General features: G+C 42.7%; 2 protein-coding genes across 3 annotated transcripts in view; one reads left to right on the top strand and one right to left on the bottom strand.

Moving 5' to 3' along the window:
- Positions 1–308: 308 nt before the first annotated feature.
- Positions 309–16853, top strand: baiap2l2a (BAR/IMD domain containing adaptor protein 2 like 2a). Its single transcript, XM_030406497.1, has 14 exons — positions 309–552; positions 858–933; positions 3716–3802; positions 5500–5561; positions 5652–5723; positions 5997–6077; positions 6179–6310; positions 8629–8727; positions 11130–11199; positions 11965–12172; positions 13190–13255; positions 14033–14198; positions 15637–15677; positions 16116–16853. Exons 1-14 carry the CDS (start codon positions 487–489, stop codon positions 16192–16194), a joined length of 1305 nt encoding a protein of 434 aa, XP_030262357.1. The 5' UTR covers positions 309–486; the 3' UTR covers positions 16195–16853.
- A 2451-nt stretch (positions 16854–19304) lies between these two features.
- pvalb6 (parvalbumin 6) overlaps positions 19305–26586 on the bottom strand; it is a 49668-nt gene continuing 42386 nt past the window's right edge. For both annotated transcript variants that reach the window (XM_030408962.1, XM_030408963.1), the window contains exons 2-5: positions 23086–23151; positions 21429–21561; positions 21143–21252; positions 19305–20159 (exon numbers count right to left, since the gene is read on the bottom strand). In XM_030408962.1, coding sequence (XP_030264822.1) covers positions 20134–20159; positions 21143–21252; positions 21429–21561; positions 23086–23146 — 330 coding nt within the window. In that variant the 5' untranslated portion in view covers positions 23147–23151 and the 3' untranslated portion in view covers positions 19305–20133. The remainder of the gene's footprint in view (positions 20160–21142; positions 21253–21428; positions 21562–23085; positions 23152–26586) is intronic.

The following is a 26586-nucleotide window of genomic DNA, read 5'->3' as shown; positions in this document are numbered from 1 at the left end:
ATGAAGCATCTTGTAATGGACTTATTACTTATCAACTCGCATGTATTAAAAGGACCTTAATCTAAAGTGTTACCAAAACAAGATCACCCAGTTGTTTTATGAAGATATGTTTTTCGTGACCTATTTCTAAACATGTATACTCTATAAATATTACATTATATTCATATTACAGAGTTAAAAGAGATCTCTGTTGTCGTCTTGAATAAAACATACAATGTGGCACAAACAAACACGCACACGCCCAGACAGTCAAGGTTTATAGCATCTGTCAGTGTGTTTTATGGTTGAGCCATGTTTAATTATTTACTCCGGTCTCTCTCAGGCCACAGCGGTGTCGATTACCGGCACACTGAGCCGCTGCTCCCTCTCAACTACACGTCAGCTTCAATACGATTAACTCTCCTTTCTCACAGAGGCTTTGGCACATTCGCCGGATGATATAAAAGCTGCAGACCCTGTCAAGGTTTCAGTGACAGTTGCGCCATTATGGATATCAACATGTCTGGGATGAATAGTGATCAGCTGCATCGCTCCACCTTGGGGATTTACTCGGTAGGTAACAGGTACTGTGTGTGTGTGGGCCAGTGGCTCAAATTAGACGACCAACTTACGTATCATTTCTGTCAAGCAGACATGATGTGGATTCACACAGTCAGTTTTCAAATTCAAGGAGTGTTTCCTTTTGCTTGGTAACAACGGAGATTTCAGTCTGAGGCTGTCTGTGCTCCGGTGTTTGGAGGGAGAGTTTGTGCTCATAAATACAGATTGAATTAAAGACGTTTTATTGATTCTCCTTAAGGTGGGTCTAAAAGTTTCAAACTTTCAGGTATGTGTGTCTGTGTGTGTTTCCCAAACAGAACTTGACGGATGACTTCAACCCAAGCCTACAGAAACTGGTTTTACTGGGTAACAGCTATATGCAGGCTTTCAAAGGTAAGACATAAAGAAAGAAAGAAAGAAAGAAAGAAAGAAAGAAAGAAAGAAAGAAAGAAAGAAAATCCAGTAATGAGAATTTTTCACTTCTTAAATTCTCACACCAACCTTCATAAGTGCCATAAACTAAACAAACTATAATGGCAGCACAGAGGATATGGGAGCTGTCTATTTCACTACACCTAATTCCAAAGTCCATACGCTTTGGGAATACCTTCCTGGTGCAGTTATAGCCGTGATAATGGGCCTGTAAACAAAGCCTGCAGAGGTAATGAGTACATTGTGAACAGACAAACAACGGCCCAGAAAGATATTTAATTTCCAAAGACCGAGGCAGGGATTTAGGATATTGAGTGCAGTCTGGGCCTAAGTTTTTTTTTTTTTTTTATTTATTTTTTTTTTATGTATGTCTGTGAGGAGAGGTCGTTTCGGAGCATGGATTAAACTTTTAATTTGAATCTGAACGTGCAGTCACCTCGTCTACATTTGATGTCTTAATTATCCTCCTCGTAATCACCTCTAATCCCTGCGCCATGCGTTCGCTGCGAACGGCCTTTAAAGTGCTGAGATGCAATTGGAATTCAGCCACAGGAGCAGTTTTACACGGTGAGCCTTTTTTATATTACATTACACTGTAGGTGCTTGTTTAATATATGCAAGAGCACTTACGCGACGTCATCAACAACTGATTCACAGTCGCACCACTGCACCAAAAGCCCCGCAGACAATAAAGTACAGATTATGATGTCTCTGGTTGCCACCTGCACCGAGACTTAAAATTCCTTCTGTGTGCTCTCTGTGGTGCCACAACTTCACCACGTTAATGAGGTCAAGACCAAGAACTGATGTGGCTAAAGAGTCTATTTAGATTCTACTGATGCAGCTTCTCCTTGAATAAGGTGTGGATGCTGTCCATACTCTCCCTAGTCATTGTTTTTAAAGGGCTATCACATATGTGTTTGTCGTTGAAATCCATAGTCTTACAGCCTTGGGGAGTGTGCGTTTGATTTGTTATCACTAGGTGTCGCCCCATCTCGACAAAAACAAAGGCAAGGTTCTCTCATCTGCTGAAAATGCAACTATAGGTTAACTCAAGTGAAAACAAGCAAAAAATAAAAAAATAAAAAATCACACCCAGGCAGCCCCAGCTAAAGAAGAGGTCGCACTGTGACTGGGCCGATTTGACAGGAACCATGTCACAAAGGCTTCTTACAAACAATTGTACCATTTGTCAGTAATGACCTTAGAAGTAATATAATAAGTTTATTTACAATTTAACACATTTAAATGTGTGAAACGTAACAACACAGACATCAGCAACAAAAGCTCCAGAGATATGAGCTAGCTACTCTGCTACGTTTGGCTAGTTAGCTTTTAGCAGGACTAGTTCAGCTGTTTTATAATTCTCTGACTGGATTTATCTGCTGCCTTGTTCATGTTGGTCAACAAACTACATTAATAACGTGTAATTTAGTTCATCAAATTGTATACATTTGAAGTACAGCCAACAGATACGTGGAAAGCTTATCTTGAGCCAGGGCTAACCATGGCTCTCTAACTATTCAGATCATATGCTGATGAAGGTTCTCAGTTAATCAGGTGATGGTAATTCTTGCTGCTGTATCGTAGGCAACTGGACATGTTTCAGTTTGTTGAAGACGTTCCACCTCTCATCCAAGAGGCCTCTTCAGTTCTAACTAACCGGAGGGGAGTTGCAGTTTTTTAAACTCTGTGTGGGAGTGTCCTTACAGGGTCGTCAAGGACATGCGTGAGCTCTGAGTTTCAGAGTTGTTAGGGCCAATTGTGGGTTGTTGACTTAACTCAGTAGGGAACTTGGAGGTGAATGGTAAATGTACTTGCAATTCTACAGTGCATTTCCAGTCTATAGACTGCTCAAAGCACATGCCGCATCACCCATTCACACACCAGGAGCACACACATCAGCTGCTCGTCAGGAACAATCACTCAATCAGGAGTATTTCAGGGTTCAGTATCTTGCTCAAGGATACTTCGACATGCAGCTAAACCTTATTACTAGACGACCCGCTCCACCTCCTGAGCTACAGTCGCCCCCTAAGCTAGGTGATAACTAATGTCGTAGGTCACCTCCTCTGTTCAGAGAGGGTCATTCCAGTTTGACATAGATGGATTCTTTTACTCCTCTTTCAAACCATCTGTCTTCTCTGGCCAAGTTGTTTACATTGTTGTCCTCAAAGGAATGATTTTCTCCTTCAGAGTCTTGACCTGAGGAGTTGACGCCATTCTTTTACTGAAGGGTTCGGCTTTTACTGCTTGGATTTTAGCTGTGTTTTGTTATGACTGTAAATTTAACATGCTACTTTGCTAATTATACATTTCTATGATGCTGAAGGGACTCTGTGGAACCCCTGTGCTGTGCTGGAAGCTGGTCATCTTTTGACTAGATACTGTACTGCATTTTGCCGTTGACAGTCTAAGAACAAAAATGATATCAGCAGCAAGAAATCAAAATGCACTGTTATCATAGAGAGCGAAGAGGGACCTTATGGTGATTGCTTATCAAGAAGAATGTGATTGCGCTGTGATTTTATGCAGCTGTTGTCCAAGTAAACATATTTCCAAATGACTGCAGAGAGACATTTGCGTGTATTGTAATTTGAATCATTGAATAGTTTCCGCTCCATTTCCGTTGCTGTAGCTAATCACTCTGTTTACCTGCTTCTGCAGTTGTATGCCAGGGCAATTAATTGTGCCAAATCAATTTGCATTTCAAATTAATATTGTGTTTGTGTGTGTTTTCCAGCTCTCGCTGTAACGAGCGAGGCCTACTTCAGCGCGCTTTCAAGGATCGGAGAGAAGGCTTTCCACACCATATCCTCGCGCTCCCTGGGTACGTACGAACACATGCACCGTCAGCTGGCTTGTGCAATCTCGTGATTACTAAGTGGAAACACAATGAGGTTATTTCCATATCGACAATTCAGGCAGTGTTTTGTCTTTGATCCGTTTATGGCTATTCATTTTGCTAATTAAACAGTGTTCTTCCGTGTGAAGAGGACCAAAGTTTATACCCAAGCAGCACTTTATTACTCCTTTCACAGATACTAAAAGCATGTGTAACATGTAGGTGTACGTCATAAGTGTACTCTTTGATGTACAGGTGTGTAAGACCTACTGTGATGCGTAATTGAATCAATGTATTTTACGGTGTAACACAAGCTTTTTACCTGTAGCTCAGACTGAGTTAACATTGGTATTGGGCTCGAGAATGAGGCAAAAACCGTCTTATTAGATTTCTGCTCATGTCAAGAGGCAGCTTCAAAGTTAGATTGTGGCACAGTTTTCGTTTGAGTCTGTTTTGATATGAGCTCAAGCCAAGAGTGTTGCCAGAGTTGGGCATCAGATGCGAGCAGACACCATGAATAATAAACGATGACAGGCAGCGGGCCGTGCTCCGCTCACTTAACCCAGCCACTCTGAAAGCGAGTCGTGTTCGGTTTAGTCGCTGGAGCTGAGGACATTGTCCAAACTGGATCATTAGTGTGCTCACGCTGTGAGGAAATGAATCCCAGCATGCATTTTCAAGCACAGTGTCAAGTCAAACTAAACGAGTGCAACGTTTTCGGCATATTATGTCATGGCGTGGTAAATCCTGATGGTTAAACTACCGTGGGAAGGGTTTTGTGCTTTTATGAAATGTTTCAAATCAATGTTTAGATCCCTCACAGTGCGTGTGTTTGAAAGGCTTTGGATGGAGCTAAATGCAGTTTTATTAAAGGTAGAAGACAGCAGTTGGCCTAAAATACCATTTGGCTAAATATTTAATGATCCTATCAAAGAAAACAATGAGATTCCATACACGTCATTAACATTGTCATTGTCATTAACATCAACATTTCAAAGGTATTGTAAAGATGGATTTGCACAGTGGCCTGATAATGAAACTAGATTAATGGAAGTGATCAGAATCAGAAATACTTTATTGAAAAATTACTGTTGGACAGTGTCACACAATGCAGTAGGACCAGGAACAACACACATCTTGGACACATGGAGGCGATGCACAACGGATGTAATCAAACAGTGATGTTAGCTAGGAAGTGGTTCAATGCTAACGTTAGCTAATGGGTTATCAAATATCTTTTCTTACCAGGTCGCTCCAGATTTTAACCATCAATTGTCTTGTTTGTTGCTGATCAGCCAGGCAGTGGTGAAATGGTAACAGTTTGCGAGATTTCCTACGTTTGTACGACTTGCACCGTTGAAAACAGCAGCAAAACATTATCCCAGCACTTGAACTTCCCACTTCAGACTTTAGAGGAAAACGGCCGTCGAGTCAATATGGTCTAATGTGTGTTCGCTCGTGTGTGTCTGTGTGTGAGATGGAAAGTGTATCCTGTAAGCGGGAGTGTGTGCCTAAGAGATGACGTCACAGGCCTCCATTCCTGTTAAGATCGTTAGTTAATGAGTACATGGAAGTAAACAAAAGGAGAAGGTTATATGATATTGCATGATGTCATTTTATTGTTTTCCAGGTAATACATTAAGTGATTACAATGAAACGTGTAATGCTTTCTTCCCGTTCAGGAGATGTCCTGATTAAGATCTCTGATAGCCAAAGAAGACTCACCTTGGAGCTGGAGGGACTCGTAAGTGACATCATCACGACCCTTAAGACGGCTTTTGCGTATGAGTGTGTTGTCTTGTGTTTAACATGGATGTTGTGCGTCTCTCTCCAGTGCCGCTGGTTCAGCATGGAGGTTCTTCAGGAGATGGACAACAACATTAGACTGGACAAAGATTACATATCGGTGAGTGACACCCAAAAGCAGGGTTGCGACGAGGTCAAGAGAGGGCTCTTACAGAATGACAAGCTGTTATCTCGTAATTATGTTCAGGGGAGGAAAATTAATAACTGCGGGGCATCGTGAGAATAGTTGTGGAGTGAGTTATCTGATAAATTAATATCTTGATAAATAGCCCACTTGCCTCCCAGAAGATAAAGAAGTAATAATCTGTCATTAAAACTGGAGAAGCCATTAGGAAGAACGGAAAAGACGTGACATGAATTGTGTGTCCTACAGGGCAGCAGGAGGCAATACGAGATGGAGGTCCACAATCAGGCGGCAGCTCTGGACAGGCAGCTGTGGAGGGGAGCCAACCAGGTTTGAGTTTCTGCACCCTGACGGAAAAATGCAGCGCCACGTGCACGAGCGTGTGCTTGTAAAATATGTAAACGTGCGCTGTTGAATATGTGCGTCCTCAGGATAGCAGCGAGTATGTGCAGTTCCTCAGGAGGAGCCACGACGAGGCTCTGAAGGAGGAGGAGAGGCGACACCGCTTCCTGGCTGAGAAACACTGCGGCCTGATACAATCCATCGCCGGCCTCATGAATAAGGTACGCGGCTCACCTCAGACGGCATTTGTAAATTAAATATTTCATGGTTTTGTTGCGGCTTATTAACTACAGGCGCCAAATAGGTTGGGTTCGTGTTAAAACTCTTACATCGCTCACAACAACAGGACGGCCCTCTAACAGCCAACTCACAATGATCTGTGATGATTATAAGACTTCATCAGCCCCTGTGGATGAGTTTCCCTCCTTTGCAACGGAGTCAAACACAGATCAGCCACACAGATCACCAGTTCAGGTTCTCCCGCAGAGCTGATGTCTCATTAACAGGCCGTCCGTTTGAACTCTGGACTTTCTGCTCACCTTTTATTACACCGCTGTACCGTCACAATCGAAACATTTTACTGTTCTCGTAACGAGGCCGTCACAAAGCCCTTTGAGACCGTACATGTAGTTAAGGACAGATCGAACATGATGTTTGTTCAACTCTCCGCAGCCCTTCGACAGAGATATTTGCCCCTCAAAAAAAAAGTTTTCCCTTTTAATACTTAACTCGATCTTTAATAAATCTACTCCATAGAGCAAAGTAAATACAAGGCTTGTTGAAAAAGAGGGAGAGTGCCTGTACACTCGCTCCACAACACAGAAGTTTGACCTGTTAGGACTCGATTTTGGATCTCTGCTCGAAAATGACACGTCCATTAACAAAGTCTATTTGAATAATCAAGGGTGTCATAATAAAGGGAGAGCTTGAAAAATGTGTTCAGATGTGTGAGTATAAGTACATTAGTCAGTTGCACGAAGCATAAATGAGAGATTTTATTTCCAGATATATATATATATATATTAAATATCAAATATTTCCAGATCTCAAGTGAACTGAAGCAAAACATCTGAACATTACCTCTGGCAAGTTTTATGCCAATAATGTGAATCAAAGCAAAATTAGAGAGGTATTAGTAAAGAGCATTTTGGTTGCATCTATGCCATTTAAAATGTCTCAGGTACCAAACTATATATTCCACTTATGTCACCAAGTTGGGCTCTGAGCTCGGGCTTAACAGGTTAAAAAAGACATTTCGATCCTGCTTGGATCTTGAATGAGCCTGCTCGTCTAATACAGGCTCATTCTAATGACTTAGACATCAAAACGTCTCTGACTGCTCCCATGTGTAGAGAAGCTAAATACATTTGCGAATTTGCAAGTTGCTAAAATTAAAGTGAAACTCTCGCCAAAAAGCAACCGAAGCTTTATTTGTGATTGAATATGAGTCAGACCTTCGTGTAAAAGCATAATTATGATGAAAGAGGCACTTTTAGGATTTACCATAGTTTTGTTTTCGGGCAAGCAAATTTTCAATGGGGTGTAGGGGCACTTTTACGCTAGCATCAAAATCACTATATTTAAAACATTGAGAAGGCTCGACACAACATGAAACTTTGCTCGTAGTATCACCAGGGTCTCTACACATGAACACGAGCATTGAAAACATTGTTTGTGTACACAAATATTACTAAAAAGAAGGTTTTTGGACAACTCACGTTAGCAGTAGCACCTCAGGCGTGCCGCCGTCATGGCAGACAAAAAGTATAGATCTAATAGGTAGGAGGTCCACCATTACTCTCCTGCCTGTGAGGTCGTACTCGGGGATCGACACTTTTTGTCTGCCTTGACGGCGGCAGGCCGGAGATCCAGCTCCAACGGTGAGTAGTTCAAAAACCTAGGTAAAAATTGGATGAAAATTACAAGATTAAGCGAATCTAAAGTAAGATAAAAAGTCAAAAATGATAAGTTGAAGTTCAAATTAAAATTAAAAAGAAATGCAAATATGAGATAGTGAGTTCAAATTGTAGTAAGTATAGCCAAAGTTTGAAGATTGAAACTCTGATTTAATAAGAAGAAGGTTTGTCTCGCTCAGTGAGTTATGACATATTAAGTCAAAATGTTTATTCTTTTTCTATTCGAGCATTTTTTTTGATGGCATCAATGAGCTTCCATATATAAGCTTTAATTCTCTGTTTAAATGCTGCAGCTTTAATCTGTTTAAACAGATCTGTGTCTCAAAAACATGAAGAGATGGAAGTCTAATAGAAACAGTGTGCTGCTGACACAGCAACTGCATTTACATTTAACCATAAAGGAGGCAGGCTGCTGTTTAACACAGGATCACCGTTTACATCTCTGCTCTCATAGTTGAACTGAACACACAGTATATATGTGCACATGAGGCCTTTTTTTGCCAAATGAGTATTAATATAAGCAGCTGTGTGACATAAGCCCCTAACTCTGCTGACCCTTAATGGCACTTTAATTTTGTGTGTGTGTGTGTGTGTGTGTGTGCGTGTGTGTGTGTGTGTGTCAGCTGGGAGGTTCCCTCCAGCAGAGAGCCGACGCCTGGTCGAACGAGGTGAACGCCACCAGAGGAGTCAAGGCCGGACGACCCCCATCTGTGGAAAACTCTGTGAGTTCAGGGCAGAGTTTACAGAAGTCCGTTGAATGTGTGTGTTGAATTATTCAAACAGCGCAGGAGCTGGATTGCATTAGACCTCTTCAAAACCCAGAGAATATGCTGATGGTGTGCGATATAATCCTGTTTCAGGGGGAAAGGACTGAGGGAAGCTCTGTAGAGATCTGTTTGGGGAAATATCTTGTGAAATGGATAACAGGATTTGAGCAAGTCAAAACTTTTCAAATGTGGTGTCTGGATTCAACACACATTAGATAAGAAAACATAACGTGATTGAACTGGCTGTCAGGGATCATACATAGGCAGAAACCGGTGAATTATGGCCATTATATTTTTGTTACCAGGGTGCCCTCTGCTGGTTGGATTCGATTTGAAACCATCAGAATGAATCACACCACTGACATGAGACAAAATGCTGTTAGAGGGAAGCTGCCTGCGGAGGATTAAACCTGTATCTGACATAGAAGCACAGAGATTACATGAGAGCTGCACAATTAGCTGGGTAATTGATTAGTGGATCGAAATATAAAGAACTGCTAACTACTGTCAAACATTTGCATCTCTGTGCCTCTTAACTGTAAGGATTTGCTTATTTTCTTTGTTATTTCTGATAGTAAATGAAGAGTCTTTGTGTTTTGACTGCTGGTTGGACTGAAGAAGACATTTGTACACATCACTTTGGGCTCAGGAAAATTGAGATGTTTTTCACTGCTTTTTGGCAGAATAATCCATAATGAGAATCAACATTAGTTGCAGCCCGGGATAAAATTATTTTCTGGCATGAAAGAAATGAGTATGTGATTGCGATAAGGCAATAAATCTCTCCTGTTCAACCACCGGCTTTAATCAAAATATGAAACGTATACATCATCTGAATAAACCCAGATGTCTCCACATCTTAAAACAGCAGGATTAACACCATGGATAATTCACAAACTGACACCATATGGTCTTTCGCATGAAGGCAGCAATTAAGATGCGAGTAAACAACAAAGACGGCCCTGAGCTAAGCCCAGTCGGTCTCAGTCTGTCCCTCATCACAAGGTGGCATGCCAGTGAACCCCGCAGATCCCACATCCTACTGTAATAACCATCAGAGGATTAACGTGGATCCTGTGTTTGTTTTGGTTTGGCGTGGGATTTATCCGCGCTTATATCAGAGTGAAGCCTGTGAGCCACTTCAGACAGATATTTGAGTTGCCTTTCCATAGTCACTCATCATATACAGTACATTACTCGAGGTAAAGGTTCATTTATTTGTCATTTTGCGACGCCAGGGTTATAAAATGAAACTGAATTTAGTCCTTTCATGCTACATAACAGAAAAAACACATACAAGAAGAAAGAAGCTGCTCTGTAGTCTGGTGGTATGGCAAAGGACACTTCTGTATCTTTTGGCAGATGGCAGCAAGGTAAAGGGACTGTGGCCGGGGTGGGTGTTGTCTCTTAATATCCTTTGGGCTCTGTGCAGACATCTCACTTCACCGATGTCACTGTTGCTCTGTAGATGATACCAGTGATGTTCTGGCCGGTTTTACTCACCTGCTGTAGAGCCTTCCTGTCATGGGCCGCTAATGAAACCATGCCAGTTTGTGATGTTTTCAGTCGGCATGCTTACTATTGCTCTTTTGTAACAGATCTAGAATAAAATTAGCCTTCTTAAGTTTCCATAAGAAGTAGATTCTTTTCTGTGCTTTTTTCACCAGGGTGTTGATGAGGGATGGTCATGATACTAGGGTATCATCAGCTCCTTTTTTTGTAAAATCAGCAATCAGCTCCATCTGCTTTTTTTTTGCCAATGTTGAGCAGTCGATCGTTCTCTGTGAACCACTATGCAAGATTGTTTTGCATAGATTTCCTCCTGCCTGGTGTGAATATTCTTGGTTGTGTGTTATGTGGCATATGATCGTGGTGTTGACTGCATACTGAACAATAGTGTCAACACAGTCTCACAGAGTGCAGTCATGGGTGTACAATGTGAACTGGAGGGGGCTGAGCACACAGCCCTGGGGAGCTCCGGTGCTGAGCACTGTGTTTGTGAGGATGTCTAATATCCAACTGCGGAGGGTTGGGCTCAAGCCCAGCGGGAAGTTTTCCTATCAGCTTCATGGGAGGGATTGTATTAAATGCTGAGCTGAAGTCGACAAACAATGAAGCTGTTATTCTCAAGGTGTGTGAAGAATGAGTGGAGGGCAGTAGATATGATGTTCTGAAGGTTCTGAATGGATACTGGTTAGGGCCAAGGCTGGCTGCGATGTTGTCTTGAATCTGCTGTTTGTGTGTATGATCCTGTTTCATCCTGGTGTTTACAAGATACATGAGTGCTACAGCACAGACTGACAGTCAACTTGTCTACACTTGTGCATGAACGGTGTTGTATATTCCTGGTTGTGCAGATGGGGATGAAGGAGGAGGAGTACAGAAGGAACAGAGAAGAGCCTCTCCTCGGCAAAATACCATCAAGGGGTGAGTGGTTACTGCGAGCCATTCCAAAACTCTGTGTTTATTTTGAGAAAAGATATCACTTTACTGACACCAGGAAACGTAACACAGACGATAGATCAAACATGTCAACAAATATATCATGAAAAGATATCGGTGCCACATATTTCATGTTATGTTTAGAATCAAAGCATGTCTGTAACGTTCACAGCCCATAATGCATATCAGAGCTCATTTTGCCTTCACCACCCGCTTTATCACCCTTTAAGCCTTTTATCTGCGTTTCTGTCCCAGCTCATAAATTTTCACATCTGCACTTTCTTACTTCCTCATTTATACTTGCCTCTGCAGAAAGTCTGTGTAATTATTTGCCCTGCTTATCTAAAGTTAAAAGAGATACGGTACCATAAAACAGTCTCTAGAATATTGAGTGGAAGTTCCACCAATGTTCCACTTTTGCTCCTCTGAAACATTTCATGCTCGTTGTCTGCAGCACTTCAATGATCTTACCAAGCTCAGTAAATAACAATGCTCCCCCATTTTTTGTGTAATTCAGTGTATTGCAGCCCCTGCCATCCGAGCAAAAATAATTATACAGAGAGTGAGATACTTAGTAGTCTGCCAAGTCTCTGAGGTATGAATACCAGGGGGCGTAATGGGTAAAGAAATAAATCATACCCTTTTGTATTTTTTAATGAATCATTTCGCCAGAGATCTATCTTTGCCATTTAAGAGGTTTCATCAGCCAACATGTGCGGCAACAAACAGTTCAATTCATCATCTCTCCAGCTCCGTCTCCCCAGGAAAGCATTTATCGCTCCACCGGAGAGTCACAGGGAGGCGGCGGTGGAGGGAGATCCTTTAGGGCGAAGGTGGCCCACCAGCCCGGCGCCTCCAGCCCCACCCTGCTGCCCTTCTCCAGGGGAGAGATGATCACTGTGAAGGTCCAACAGCCAAAGAACGGCTGGCTGTATGGACGTGCTGAGAGCAGTTTGCGGTGAGCTAACCCTAAGCCTGTGTGACTGCTTGTGCATCCACCGTAAATATGTCTGATGCTCAAGCGAAATACAGTATATATAGTGCACTCTCTGTTGCACCCTGATACCATTCAGGAGGTTGATATATTCAGGTGGTTTACAAACATTTTCATATGTAATGCTCCAGGTCCCTTTTCCTCAGGGAAAATAAAGCTGGTGAGAAAAAGTCACATTTTAATTAGAGATGCAAACATTTGTAAGGTATTAATTAAATATAAAAGGATGTAAGAAACAATCGGTATCGTCAGCAAATGAATTGAGAGAAAATAGAAGAATAGTACGTTAAAAGGAAATAAACAAACAGAAAAAAAAAAAACTTTAATTGAAACAAGAATAACAAGATAAGAGTCTGGCCTCAGGATAAGCACATTAGTTCATAGAAAATCAGTGCTATCATGCGCACAGTGGCAACAAAGGTCACATGCTGGCAGTCAGCATGTGCTCTATACTCACCATATGTTACAATGTTAATATTTACTACTTGGGGCTAACCACAAAGTACCGCTGAGGCTGATGGGAATGTCATTATTACCTCTGCCAAGGAGGTTTTTTTTCACCCCTGTAGTTTGTTGGCTTGTTGTTTCCATGAAACTCGGATAAAGGATGAGTCTCAGCCCAGAATAGACCTCATAACCCTTAATGCAGATCTGGATAAACAGGACAGATCAAAGATTTTTTTTCCTCACTGTTTTTATCATTGTGTTTTTCAGCATTGTTGTAATGCATGGATATTAATGTGAATGATCAGCCATTTTTAGTTCTATGAGTGAGTACAAAAAGGAAAAGTTAGAGCACCCCCAAAGTCAGCTGAGGTTCATCCTCATGGCGTCCATCAATGTCTGTGCAAAATGCAATGTTTCAGCGGTACTGAAACTGTATTTGTCTTTTCTCATTCTTTTGTGACTATTGAAATTACTCATGACATTAATACCAAATCCACCAACTCTCATATTCACTGTCTGCTTCTTTGTTTTCAGCCAGGGATGGTTTCCATCCACCTACGTGGAAGCAGTGGACGATCCTCCGATGACAACCAGCTCTCAGTAAACATCTAATAAAAAACATTTGGTCATGCTAAGTAAAGAGAAAGGCTGATAAAGAAATGTGTTGTCTTATCTTACTGATTCCTACTATGCCAGACATACAAGGGTAAAACGTTACTGACATTAGAATGCAATAATACAGTCACAATGCTAATTAGATTCACCATAAATATGGCACCACAGCCAATAGCCAAATATCTTATCTTGAGCCCTGTCTGAAGGCAATAACAGAGGTAGGTTTGACTCTGGTGGTTCCACAGGTTTTGTGTTCGGCCTCAAATGAATTTGTCATGGCTGCCATTATAGAATAGACGGAGAGAGTATAAACCTTCTGCATAATCTTTGCTTTTCATCCATGATACACAATACACTTTGCCGTTGCCCCAGGCCGTCCTTTTTTGTTTTATGGGTCCAACATTTTTTAAAAGGGGGTCAGCATGAAACTCAGGCCTGGAATAATAACACAAACTATTTAAGAAAAATGGGTGACCCATAGCTGTGAGGAGAACCAGTAGGAGGTTTAAAACTAAATGTCAGTCACTGTGAGCACACGGCACAGCTAAATGCCCAAAATGTGAATCTCAGTGTTGATCATCTGTGTAACATATGTATTTAACCTAAAATCTCAAATACTTTAAAAAAGCAAAATATATGTACAGGTCTAATAATTTCACTATGAAAGACAAATAGAATTCCCATTAGACTTACAATAAGGACAATCAACTTTACTCTGCTTCATTTACATAAAACTGTTGAATTGTGTGGTCGCTTCACCAGCTCCGCGTTCCGAAGCAGCAGCAGCACCGGCAGCATGAGCGACCTGTTCGACCAGCCGCGAAGCAGGAACCAGAGCGGAGCCCCGCCCCCTCCACCTCCGCCTCCGGCTACATATTCAAGTGAGCCGGCTCCTGACAGAAGGGCTGAGTCCTTTTCAGAAAGTAAGGTATGGCTATCAGTCGCTCTGTATGTATGATTGATTGATCGATCGATCAGTGTGCTCATATCAATCAATAATCTATAATGTCCTTTTAAACATGATCACAAATAGACACTGAAAAGCAGTTTTGCAGGAATTTCTTTTTGGGGGGATGTATGTCTTTCTAAAGTCAGTATAAGTTGGACTTTTTGTTGTTGTTGTTTTCTTATCAATGGTTAGTTAATCATTTCTTTTAGATTTTTGGATATACATCTTTAGAATGATAGACAACTTTTGGGTTGAACATCCTACCCTTTCTATTTCTGTGTTTATAAGTCATTAATAAAGGGTTTTATTCCATCACATCTACAGTTGTTCTTCTGTAGCTCTGTACTCGAAATAAGTGGCTTCAGTTTTAACCACCTGACCACCCAAAAGTTGTTTACATTATTGGCTTTTACTGATCTATAGAGCTTTAGTAAATTAGTCGTTACCCATGGATAAGGCCATCAGTTACAACTTTAAAAATCTTATATTATATTTTTTGTCGTCTATGCCTATGTTTGCACATACCTTTTTGTCAGTGCTGGTTTAATCTTGCTTTGCGGTGCACTTAAGGCTTTAAGGTGCTATATAAATAAAATCGAGTCGAGTCAATTTGAGCTTCCCTACCCTTTGGTTTACTTTCATTTTTTAAGGAGTTGTTATATTTTAATCCCCTGATATATGTCTATATTTACTTATCCTCAATAAGTTCTGTGGAATCAAGTCACACCGACCACAGCAGAGACAGAGGCTGATAGTGATTGTTGTCTGATGCTTGAACTGACAAACTCAGAGAGAGTAGGAGAGACTGCTAACACACATAGCTGTGTATAAATGCCTGCCACGTCTGAACACGTTTGTATTTTTCCCCCACTTGAGATGGAGAAAGAACGATGTAACTCCTTCATGGTCTTCCCCCGGTCTGTCCAGCAGGGGCACTGTGGCAAGGTGCTGTTCTCAATGGCACCGCAGCCGTCTTTCTGGTGGATGCAGGGAGGGAGCTCCAGCTGCTGACGGTGTATGAACGAGGAGGTTGTGTGCACGTGTCTGTGTGTGTGTGTGTGTGTGTGTGTGTGCTCCTGGTTTTAGCATGCTGTTCAAGTGAAGAGCTATTTGAAGTCCTTGTGACTAAATAGGTCCTTCAGAGTGCTGTGGAGAGAAAACGCTATCTTCTGCGGTCGTTTCAGTAGCATTTCTGTTTCTGCATGCAGAGGTTTTGACATTTGAAAAGGTGCGATTTAACAGTTTGTGTGTGTGGCAGCTTGAAACAACACATCAATGAGCAGCTTGTTGGAAGACCAACTGAAAGCAAAAGGGGTCGAGGGCCGTAGGCCGCTGAGCCTCCATCAGAGCACGTGTCTACATTTTGTGGTCTGGATCAGCCTTCACTCACATTTCTTCTTTTTTTTCCCCTCTACAGACGTCAAATCCACATGGATCAAGACCAGAACTCTTCCCGAGGTGAGATTAACTTGCCCTTGGAAGTGCAGACAGGTCGTGAAACGCTCAAACAGTTCTCTTTCACAGAAGCTAATGACATTTTTTGAAGTATATCATGAAGCCATTAAATCAGAGAACAACAGGCGATGAGGGCTGCGATCTAAATGGCACGGAATCGCGTTCCCCCCATTAGAGTTTGAAGTGCAGTTTAGTACTGAAACCATTTCAGTAACGGCCATACAAGACCCATGACTATCACTCTCGCTCTCACTTCAGGTGAGCAGTTTGCTAGATGACGCTAGTGCAATTTGAAACGCAGCGCTCGTTTCTCACGCAATAACCGTCATTGTCGGGCTCGACGATGTTATTTAGGCCGCGGCATTTTCCGATGTTAGTTTTCACCCCTCTGTTGCTGTCTTTTTCTCTTCATCCAACATCTGTTCTTCTTTTATTTTGAAGGGGCACCAACCCGTTTGCCACAGTCAAGCTGAAGCCGACGCACACCGACGACCGATCGGCCCCGCGCTTTAACCGATGATGACATCGCAGCCCCGGAAAGGATGCTTTCATCGAGCTCGACTGTTCATTCTTGACTTAGACTAGAGCAGCTCAGCCTTGAGTGGCTGTGGTTGTTTTGTCGAGTGTTGTCATCCCTGTCACAGTAGTCTGTTTGACATGGTGTCTTTCTGCGAAGTTGGAGAAAGAGGACAAAACTTCTGATGAATATTGTAGAATTCCTGATTTCACACAAGGACCTCAGTTAATATTATTCTGATTTTCCTAAACCAGCGTCCACTCATGTGTTTTAGTAGGCTTTTTCATAATCGTCTCTGGCTTAGTGATTTGTAGAATAGTAAAAAGGAATCACTGTGATACATAAACTGATAAGTTCACTGATCTTACCGTCTTAAATCATCAGTTTTCTATTAAATGCTTGACGTGTGAATGATGTAAATGTTAGAACTAAATGATTACTGTGTGATAATGATGTGTAAATAGTGTACAGCTGATGTTATAAATTGATGTTGGATCGGTCATTCACAGCCCAGGGATGAATGCACCATGCCACGTTCTGTATGTAGCTGCTCAAATAATCTTTACATTTTCAGTTTTTATTGACATTTTATTGTATCTCTGCCATTTTTTCTCTCTGTTGAATTAACTCCGTTAATAAATATTAATTGCATTACTAATTTACTCTGGAAAATGGCTTGTAGAAAATGAAAATGTAACCTCTGGCGTAAAAAATGTAATAACTCGTAAAAAAAGAAAATATGAGAAAGTGTCAGAGCCAGAAATGTAATGAAAAATGCAGTGCATTCATGGATAATGTAGCACCATCTTTATAGCATCATGTAATTACTTTAACTAACGGGCTTCACTGTGTTAGCAGGTGGTGTTTTTAGCCGCTGGCGTACTGATAAAGCAGCTCACAATATGTGAAGTTTTACATCATAAAAATGCTGCTGCTGTGTCACCACTTAAAGCCCCTGACAACTTGTCTTTAGTATCTGTCTATAACATGAAATATTTACTCATAAAGGGGCACTGCGTTGTTTAGGAGAAGAAATTCATACAAATATCTATTTTTTCTATAACTGAATAAACAAGCTGTTCCTAATAAAATAATTTCTACAGAACAATGTTAGAAGCTAAAAAGGTGGCAGGGTCCGCCAGTATGATGCTGTGTTGTTTGTTTGTTCGGTCATGAAAACAAAGACAGTTTATTCAGTGTGTGTATGCAAAGAATAGTCAATGAAGAAACCTTTAAAACCTTTAAAATACCTTTCAAATAAACAAGATATTTATTGATCCGGTTAGTTATCCATCAAACCGGCAGCCATCATCAGACTCAGATGCCGCTAAATCCTGATTGGCGCACAGAAGGAAGTGACCCCCACTTTTCCCGACGGAGCCCCGCCCACATCAGATTGGTGAGAGGAGAAACTTTGGAATGAAACAGTGTTGTACATGTTGAACTCCGTCACGTGTAACAAGAAGCTGGATTAGATTATGTTATCATCACACTGTGTTTATTAAAGGAACAGTTTATACGTACGGACAGTTTGTTTCACTGCTTTTGAATGATCACATGTTAGACCTGCTGTGTGCAACTTTTGTCTCCCTCTTCTGGCGGTGAGAGTTATCACACAAACACTGTCAACATGCTTGCAAGATCTGGCTTGCAGGCGATATACATTTCTTATTTTCTGCGACTTCTGACATCACACCATGTCAAAGAGTCACACATTTGCATAATTAAGCAACTAGTTTGACGCGTTAGAATTGATTTAGCACATCCGCTCTGTTGTGGTTAGGGATGCTGGCTCAAGTGTGTCCGAGCTGACCAATCAGAGCAGACTTTGTACTAATTGGGGGGGACCTTAAAGCAACAGGAGTCAAAAAAAGAAACACTGAAGCACTGAAACCTATTCCAGTGGTAACCAAAAATAAAATAATGACCCTTAAAAAAGTCATCTGAGGTGGCTGCAAATCTGCCCCAGACTCCTTTAAGAATTCACTGAATTTTGTGAGTTGCTGAGTTTGAAGGAACTCCGCGAGCTCTATGAAACACTGTTTTTTTATTTTTCTGAATTATTTCTTCCCTCTTGTAAATTCGGCACATGTAATGCATCAGGTTATTCCTTTCTTTGTATTAGAAATATTACCGCCTTGGTTTGGCGCCGGCTCCTCTGTGACTAGATGAAATAGAGGCCTTGTTGCCAGCAGACCCGCTGCACAGTTGAGCACAACACACACTCCCTGCACACACACACACACCCACAGTTATTTCTTTCTGAACATAGTTCATTTTCCATCTGAGTTGCTTACACTTTTCACACCGCTCTGTTGAATAATGCAAATGTTGGCACTGGAATTGGCACACAATCAGTAGCCAGACTTAAACCAGGCTATTACTAAATATCCATGCCAAGCACAATGCGAGCCAGACTACATCCAGATGTGTTTAAGCATATCTGGTCACTTTCCTTTCACAGCAAATCCAGATTAGGATACAGCTCATATTTAAATACCTGGTGTAAACAGGCTGACGGAGAGATTTATCTGGCGGTGATGATGCCTCTTCCACAAGCCTCTTCCCATTAAACCCTTCTGACACTGTCCTTAGCTACGCTGAACCCAACAGCTCTGATCTCCCGTCTCTTTAAGTGATCGCCTCGAAGCTTCAGATCTGTGTTTATTTTCGCAGGCGGTGAGATGGCCTACTAAAGCAGATCAGGATCCCCGCGTTGCCTGTTCGGATCATCCGCCGGGGATACTTAACCCAAATTGAACCCCAGTGTGAATCCAATTCTGCTAATGGCTTGACAGCATGGTTCTGTTAAACTAGCACAGCAGTACAGAGTAAAGACTCCTGGGCAGGTGGAATAAAACATCCTCCGCCTCGTTTTTTTTCCTCTTTCAGTGACGGTGCGTTCTTAATGTAGCGTGGACTGCACGGAAAAGCAGAAAGAGACGACACAGTCGGCGCCAACGGGCACTTGCAAATGACACTGAGTGCTAACTTTAACCTCTTCACTTTTGAAAGTACACCCCTTTATTCATGATTAGGGGAATGTGACAGCGAAACAGAGAAAGTAAATCAGCCAGAGGAGACAAAGGAAGGAATTAACAGACGAGTCTTTGTGAGTTTTTTGGGGTTTTTTTTAAAAGTTTTTATTGGATTCTTTCACAGCTTGACCTCTTTCTTCTTTTGGTGTGTTTTACAACAGCTCATTACCAGAGGAGAAAGGGATGGATGGATGGATGGATAGATGGATGGATGGACGGTGTGTGACAAGGACAAAAGGGGAGCGAATGCAGGAAAGGGAACCGTGCCAGAAGTGAAAATCGACAGAGGGAGGGGGAAAAAAAGGGGGTGGGGGGAAAAGAGGGACGGTGAGCGGAAGTGTCGGCTAAGAAAATGAAGAGACATGAGAGAGAGTACAGTCAGGGAGTACAGAAGGAAACGAGGCTCTTTCTCTTATATTCTCTGTTTACTTTAAGTATCTACTTTATGCTTTAAAGTGTGAGGTTTATTCCTGCAGGCATGTGTTTTATCTTTATCTATACATAAACAGAAACAAGAACAGTTTGTATAAAAAGGATAAAATAAATAGGGTGAATATAGCTGTGGGGGCGTGTGTGTGTGTGTGTGTGTGTGTGTGTGTTTGTGCACGTGTGTGTGTGTGTGTGAGGAAAGGGGGGTTGCCACGCCGCAGCTTACTTCCCATAGTGCAGTGTTGCGCTTAGTGAAGACAGCAGCGTGGGGGGGGGAGAGGATGAGGACGAGGGGTTGTGTGTAGCAGGAATCAGCTGCAATCTGGTTGGCTGTGGGTGTCAGGGTGGGGCGGTGAGGTGTAGGTACTGGGGAGGAAGAGGCTGGCGGGGCGGTGGGCGGGCAGGCGGGTGTCAGGATGTAGCGGTGGCTCGGAGGTGACCTTGGGAGTGCTAGTCAGTCGCACGAGGTGACTGTTTATTCTGTCACCAGTTGGACGAACTCTGCAAGAGAGGAAGAAAGAAAAGCTGTCAGGATGTCGGTTACTTCGCAACAATCGCATCTCTTTTTCTAGCAGCTGTAGATACACATCTGCCGTTTCTGGACCTTTCTACTTTGGTAGGGAGTCAACATCCGTCAGAGGCTCGATCCCAGCGTCCACACCAGTAGACTTAGACTTTGAGGCACCTTTCCTGGGGAGTCCGGGAGGGGTTTCGGGCTATCCCACTCATCTTTACCATCTTTACACTGACACAACAAGTTCACGAGGGCTCTTTTGCAGACATCTTGAGCACTTTATGGGCACTTTCTGTGAGTCCGCATAAGGAAAAACAATACCCAAACAGTGTCCAAACGTGTCTTTTCATTTGAACGATGCGCTCACTATAAAGTCCTCAATGTGGACCCCCCCAGGCATCGAGTAGTGAATGAGTGACACAACTGGTGATAATCCAAATTCTGATTCATTTCATAACTCTATATGCAACCAAACCTTTTTCTCAGATCTGACATTTACTCCTCAGAAAAGGGACGATAAGCCTCTGACTGAAGACGTTCCTACATGTGTCTCACTCAAACACTAACCAGGCGACGTCAGATAAGCCCGTGAGGGTTCAGAGGCCTAAATCTGTCTGAAACCTTTTATTCCCCTTTATTCTGAAGCCATCAGTCGTGCGTTCACTTACTTTGGAAGGACGAGGAAAAGACAGTGATTTAGGTTTTGGCTTCTGTGGCGTAGAAAATGAAAGACTACAGAAAACGACAAGTATAAGTTCTCGTAGCTATGATGACACTGAAGTTGCAGTCTGAAAACTGTGAACCCACAGTGAGGCTGCAGTCTTACAGCCTGTGAATAAATGTGTGGTGAACCGCGGTCGGCAGCACATGAAGACGGTCTGCCTGTGTTTGTCCGACTCTCTCTCTCCACATTCATGTTGTCTGTTTGCGTGACCTCGCGATGCCCCCACCAATAGAATTTGATGTTTACCATCGACTCCAATCTTGCCGTCTCCATCCTTGTCGGCTGCGTTTAAAAATGCTTTGGTTTCTTTGTCCGTCAGGTCCCGGCCATCTTTGGCGAAACCCTTCAGGACGAATCTAGCCAGGGGACGGGAAAAAAGCAGAAAAGGGTCGTCGTCACAGGACAATGGTGTTTTATGTGCAGCAAAAAAAACATTTGTGTGTATTTCTCTGTGTGTGAGTGTGTGTGTGTGTGTGTGTGTGTGTGTGTGTGTGTGTGTGTGTGTGTGTGTGTGTGTGTGTGTGTGTCTCACTTGAGCTCCTCCTCCTCTATGAAGCCGCTGTTGTCGGCGTCCAGCACCTTGAAAACCTTCTTCACGTCGTCAGAAGACTTGGCCTTCAGACCCACCATGTCGAAAAACTTCCTATAATCAAAGGAGTCTGCAGCTGCACGCACACACACACACACACACGCAGGCAAGCAAACACAAAGACGTCACTACAGTACTTTACAAGCCTTTTAAACTCCAATATCTGAACATCTTATAAGCTTTCTGACACATTCTGCAGCAGTCAGTCAGTCAGCGGAGGCATTTGATGAGACTTCTCAAAAAGTTCCTTTAACTTTTTTTGTCCCGTGTTGATCTGGGAGATGAGGCCCAAAGGCAAAGAAATTAATTATAATAAGGCAGCCTTCTCACAGTGTGACACTTACAGATTGAGAACAACCAGAGGACCCGTCTGTTCTGGGTCACTGAGCTCTATCTGCATGCACCATACTACAGGTATGCACAGAACCTGTAATAGAAGGTCCGTTCATTGTTCCCACAAATGTTGCATGACTCACTCAGCTGGAGCACGCAGCAGAAGAGCTAACAGCTTTGTTGGAAAACATGTGGTTATTTGATAAAGTGTCGAAACTTGGAGCCAGTGTACAGAAAAACTTCAAGTTAGGAGTTAACGTTCATATACCAGCACTCCTTTCGGCAAGAGGCATCCAATCACAGAGCTTAGAACTGGGAAAGTTAAAGATTTGCAGCGTTGAGAAAATTCAAAAAACAATTTACAGCGTAAAGGAACAGTTCACCCAAAGATGAAAATTCAGCTGTTTTCTGCTCACCCCCATTAGAGAAGAAAAGTCGTGTGAAGTTCACAGCAAAACAGCGTCGCAGCATTCTCCGAAATAACTGAAGTGGATTGGGACTTGATGAAGAAGAAAACCCCCCAAAATGGCTCCACACAGCTCATCTGATGCAATCCGAGTGCCCGGAAACTCCAAGATCCCAAATTGATGAGAAGATGTTATTTTCATCCTTTGTAGCTGCTACAGACAGTCGATAGAAGTGTGTGCGGCAGCTCGACCGTGCATAAAGGGTGTAAATAACTTATTTTAAAATCGATTTGGGATCTTGGGGCTTCCATAGACTTGGAGTATGCGATTTGTTACAATATGCTGTAACACTGTTTTGAAATGGTTTGTGGACCACGAAAAACATCACCGACTTTCCATCGGCGCTGGGGTTTTTCAGGAGATTTCATTTTCGTCATCATTTCTGGGGTGAACTGTTCCTTTAAATTAATTTACGTTTGCATTCTGAGACTTTTGGATCAATTCGGGGATGCTGGCTCCTTTTGTTCTCAACTGTGTCAACGGAGAATTTTACATTTCCTGCCACTCTGACTAGCTGAGGCTCATGGTTATCGTAGTATTTTGAGCCCCCCACTGACACACTGGTCGACATGACGTAAGCCTGTATGATAGTTGTATCACACACATGTTAAGTGTTGTGTTTAAATGGCAACAAACACTGGAGCCTAACTCATCCTTAGCCCGCGCCTCCCCCCAAATCTAACCAAACCTGGGAGATCATATACGGGCCGGATCCAGTTTTAGTCAAAACGCAGCGGACATCAGCTCGTCACGCCCGGCTCCCTCCGAACCCCGGCATTCATCCGTGACAAGTGCTTTACCTGCAAATGCATCTAGAGCTTTCTTGATGTCATCAGCGTTGAGGATGCTGCTCATTGCCATCTTGGCTGTTAGAGAAAAAGAAAAGAGAGAGAACAGAGAGGGGACAAGGTCAGAAACAAGGTCGCCAGAGAGCAGAGAAGAGAACGCGGAGACATTCTCGTATTACACTGGTGATGCTCTAGAAATGGAGCAGGAAACCGGGACATGCGAGAAAGGAGGTGACGAGTGACAGGGGGAATTAGTGACAGTCGGGGAGGAGTGACAAAAGGAGGGAGAGGAAGGAGATGAGACGGAGGAGGAGAAAGAGGAGGAGGAGGAGGAGGGAGAGGAGGTTCAGCTGCAGGGACGCAGCAGCAGAGGGGAAGATTAAAGGAGAGCAGGAGGGAGGGAGGGGGGGACACAGATGGACGGAGTAGTGTCCATATCAGCGTCTCCCATTTCATCTGTGTGATATCATTGAGTTGTTACAGGCGAGGGAAGGGCGCGGAGCCAGGGGCCCAGTCAACAGGGGGTTTAACGGGCCATCTGAGTCTTCTGCTGTGCCTGAAATACCGCAGGAGAATTCAGTTCGTCAGCCCAGTCCTCATGGAGGAGCCTCCTGCGCCTCACGCTATGAAAGGTGAGCCCGCCACTTCACGTCACTGTGGCTTTTTAGATCTGTGTGTGACCGAACCCGATCGCCGCCTGTCACCTTGCCGAACACAGAGGGAGAGGCCAACGCGGAGAATCTCAACACAAGCAGTGGAAAAAGACCAGGGAGTCCAGGGAGCTGTTGTGTTGAGACAGAGTTGTCATGGTCTGACAAAACCTTATTAGGGATTTGGCCGGGACACGCATCATCTCAAGTGGGCGAAAGTAAGACGCTTGTTGAGCCGTCAGTTGTCTTTGCTTACACAGACGTCAGTTTATGAATGCATGCGGGATGAGCACAGGCCACTTAGCACGCACAGTATGTTTAATGGTTGCTCAGTGGGTTCAAGAGCTTCACATGTGGCCAGTCACATCTTTAAACAGCCCTCGAGCTGCCAGGCTCGGCAGGGTCTCAGCGGATGTTGTCCAGACTGAGACTAACCGGGAATCCATATCAAAAGTGTGACATCAATAAGCACATCAGCATCAAGCCCCTGTCAGCTAACTGCGACTCAAGTTCGGCCATCGGTGTCCTCATGAACAGCCCGAAGCCAAGCTGTCGTCACCAGGCCGACCGAAATCAGAAAAGTGCTGTACAAACACATTTTTCAAGTCGGCTTCATGAGGAGGACGAAAGAAGAAAACGGCAGTGATTCATTGATTTCATTAGAACTGTCCACCACAGGAGGCAGGAGTAATGCCTATAGTCAATTCAAAAAGCTCTCTCACACACACACACACACACACACACAGGCCAATTTTTGGCTTTGGAGATAAAAGAAAAAGAAAAAAGTATTAAAGATGTTGTGATGATCATCTCCCATGAATCAAGGTATGTCTGTTTTGTATGAGTCAGACAAGTGATAGAATGCTTTCTATGTGATTGCCCCTCTAGGCTCAAGAGGGTTTATATTACCATGCTGATTTAGCTATTAGCATGCTAATATTTGCTGATGATCTTTAAAATGTATGTTTATGAAATATTTTGTATTTAAAGTTTTTGAAATAAAAACCAACTGACTTATATATTAAAAGACACATAGGACGTTTTGATCATTTGTCAAAATGTCTGCGGTGGGTTTTATACCCCCAAAACAATGCATGCTGGGAAGTCTCCAGATGCTCTCGTCTTGGTTCTTTAAAAAAAAAAAAAAAACTTGCTTGAAATTACAGCAGTACATTCCCTTTAAAAAAGTAAGTTGAATGATCTTGAAATGATTAAAAATGTGTATATTTATGCTCAATTAATGATAGAAGATTATTAATTCTACTTAATTTGTGTAACGTGTTACAGTGTACGAAGAACAGCTGGTTGGTTAATGCTGACATCATTCGTTTAGCCGATTTTAAACAAACCATATTTTTGATGGGGCTGAAGGAAAGCACTGTTAGAATTTATCCTGAGTGGAGCCTGAATGTCTGCACTAAATTTCAGGGCAATCCATCCAGTAGCTGTTGAGATATTGAGATATTATGGAACAAAGTCGCAGACTGACAGATTGACACTGCTGTCCCTAAAAAAAAAAAAAGAAGAAAAAATAAACTTGTGAGCTGTTGTGCCGGAGCTCTCGGATACACACCGATACTGTAGACAGATTCACCTGTCTGTGTGTGAGGGCGGCTCACTGTCCACTGCTGCATAATACATGAGACATCCCTCAGTCCTTTGTGATGACTGTGATGATGATGATGATGATGCAAAGCATGGCGGGGTGAGATGCCTGGAGAAAGGTCACAGCGATGACACCGTATCGCCATCATCCTTGTACCTTCATCATCCCCTCGTTCCCTCCGTGCAGCACAAAATGCTGAGCTGGCAGATATCATCGCCCTGTCCTTCTCGGTGGAGACACTGTCTGAGTCATCCGTACGTTCGCGCCAGTCACAAATCACTCGCGCTACAGTGTTTTTGCTGCATCATACCTGAGGCAGAGCAACCTCCTCCGATACCCTCGACTTCATTCTCTGACACATTGTGGTTTAACTTGGATACTCATTTTAATATTCGCAAAAACACTAATGTGATTCATGTGGGTTCAATTTTAATCAGAGTTGAGTCCCAGTGTAGCTCAGAGTAAATTCAAAGCTGTTGTTGAACCACTACAGGCATGGTTTCAGGCTCTTTTCAAAGGTTACAGTCTAAATGTTTTTCCCAAACAGCCAGAAGCTCTTTAAGCTCCTGGCGTCAATCTATAGGAGTTTAAACACACTGAATTATTTATTTACTATCCTCGCCTACATTTTTGAGGAACTGTAACTGCCCCAAACATTTCCATGTGGGCCCCATATAGGCTGGCAAACACAATGGTTTCTCATATATAGTCTAACATGGTCAAAGTTCAAATTTAATAAGAATATCACCAAAAATGGACATGAAAGGCATGGTTTTCTGAGGAAAAATCCAGATGCTAGGCAAAGAAAAAACATTCCACTTTGTGACCTGAAAGTAACCCTGTCTGACACTAACTGTGCATTCAAAATGGTCGGAAATAAGTGCTTAGGTGGCCGATACAGAGAGAAAACTGCATGAACTGTCATAAACGAGAGCTTTATAACACAATCAAATGATATATTTATGGATGACAAAGTGGGTCTCCTGTCTTCCTGATCACTCATTGGCTGTTCCAGGCCTCAGGGCAGGAATAGAAGCTCCTAACTGGTCAAATTAAATGTCAATCACTAGTTCAGTTTAATGTTGTTTTGCTTTGAAATAGTGTACAGGCACAAGCAGCAGTTTGTCATTATTCTGACGTCATCTACGAATTAGTTCTGACATGAAACTACTCACAACGGGTCTGTGGATTATCGTGAGTAACCAGGTCATGATTTCTGGAGAGAGACTCCAGTTTTTAAATGTTTTATTTTGCTCT

This window comes from Sparus aurata, chromosome 23 (genome assembly GCF_900880675.1).
Source record: "Sparus aurata chromosome 23, fSpaAur1.1, whole genome shotgun sequence".
Taxonomy (NCBI): domain Eukaryota; kingdom Metazoa; phylum Chordata; class Actinopteri; order Spariformes; family Sparidae; genus Sparus; species Sparus aurata.
The sequence above is the reverse complement of the archived record's forward strand: the minus strand, read 5'-3'. Positions and strand labels throughout refer to the sequence as shown.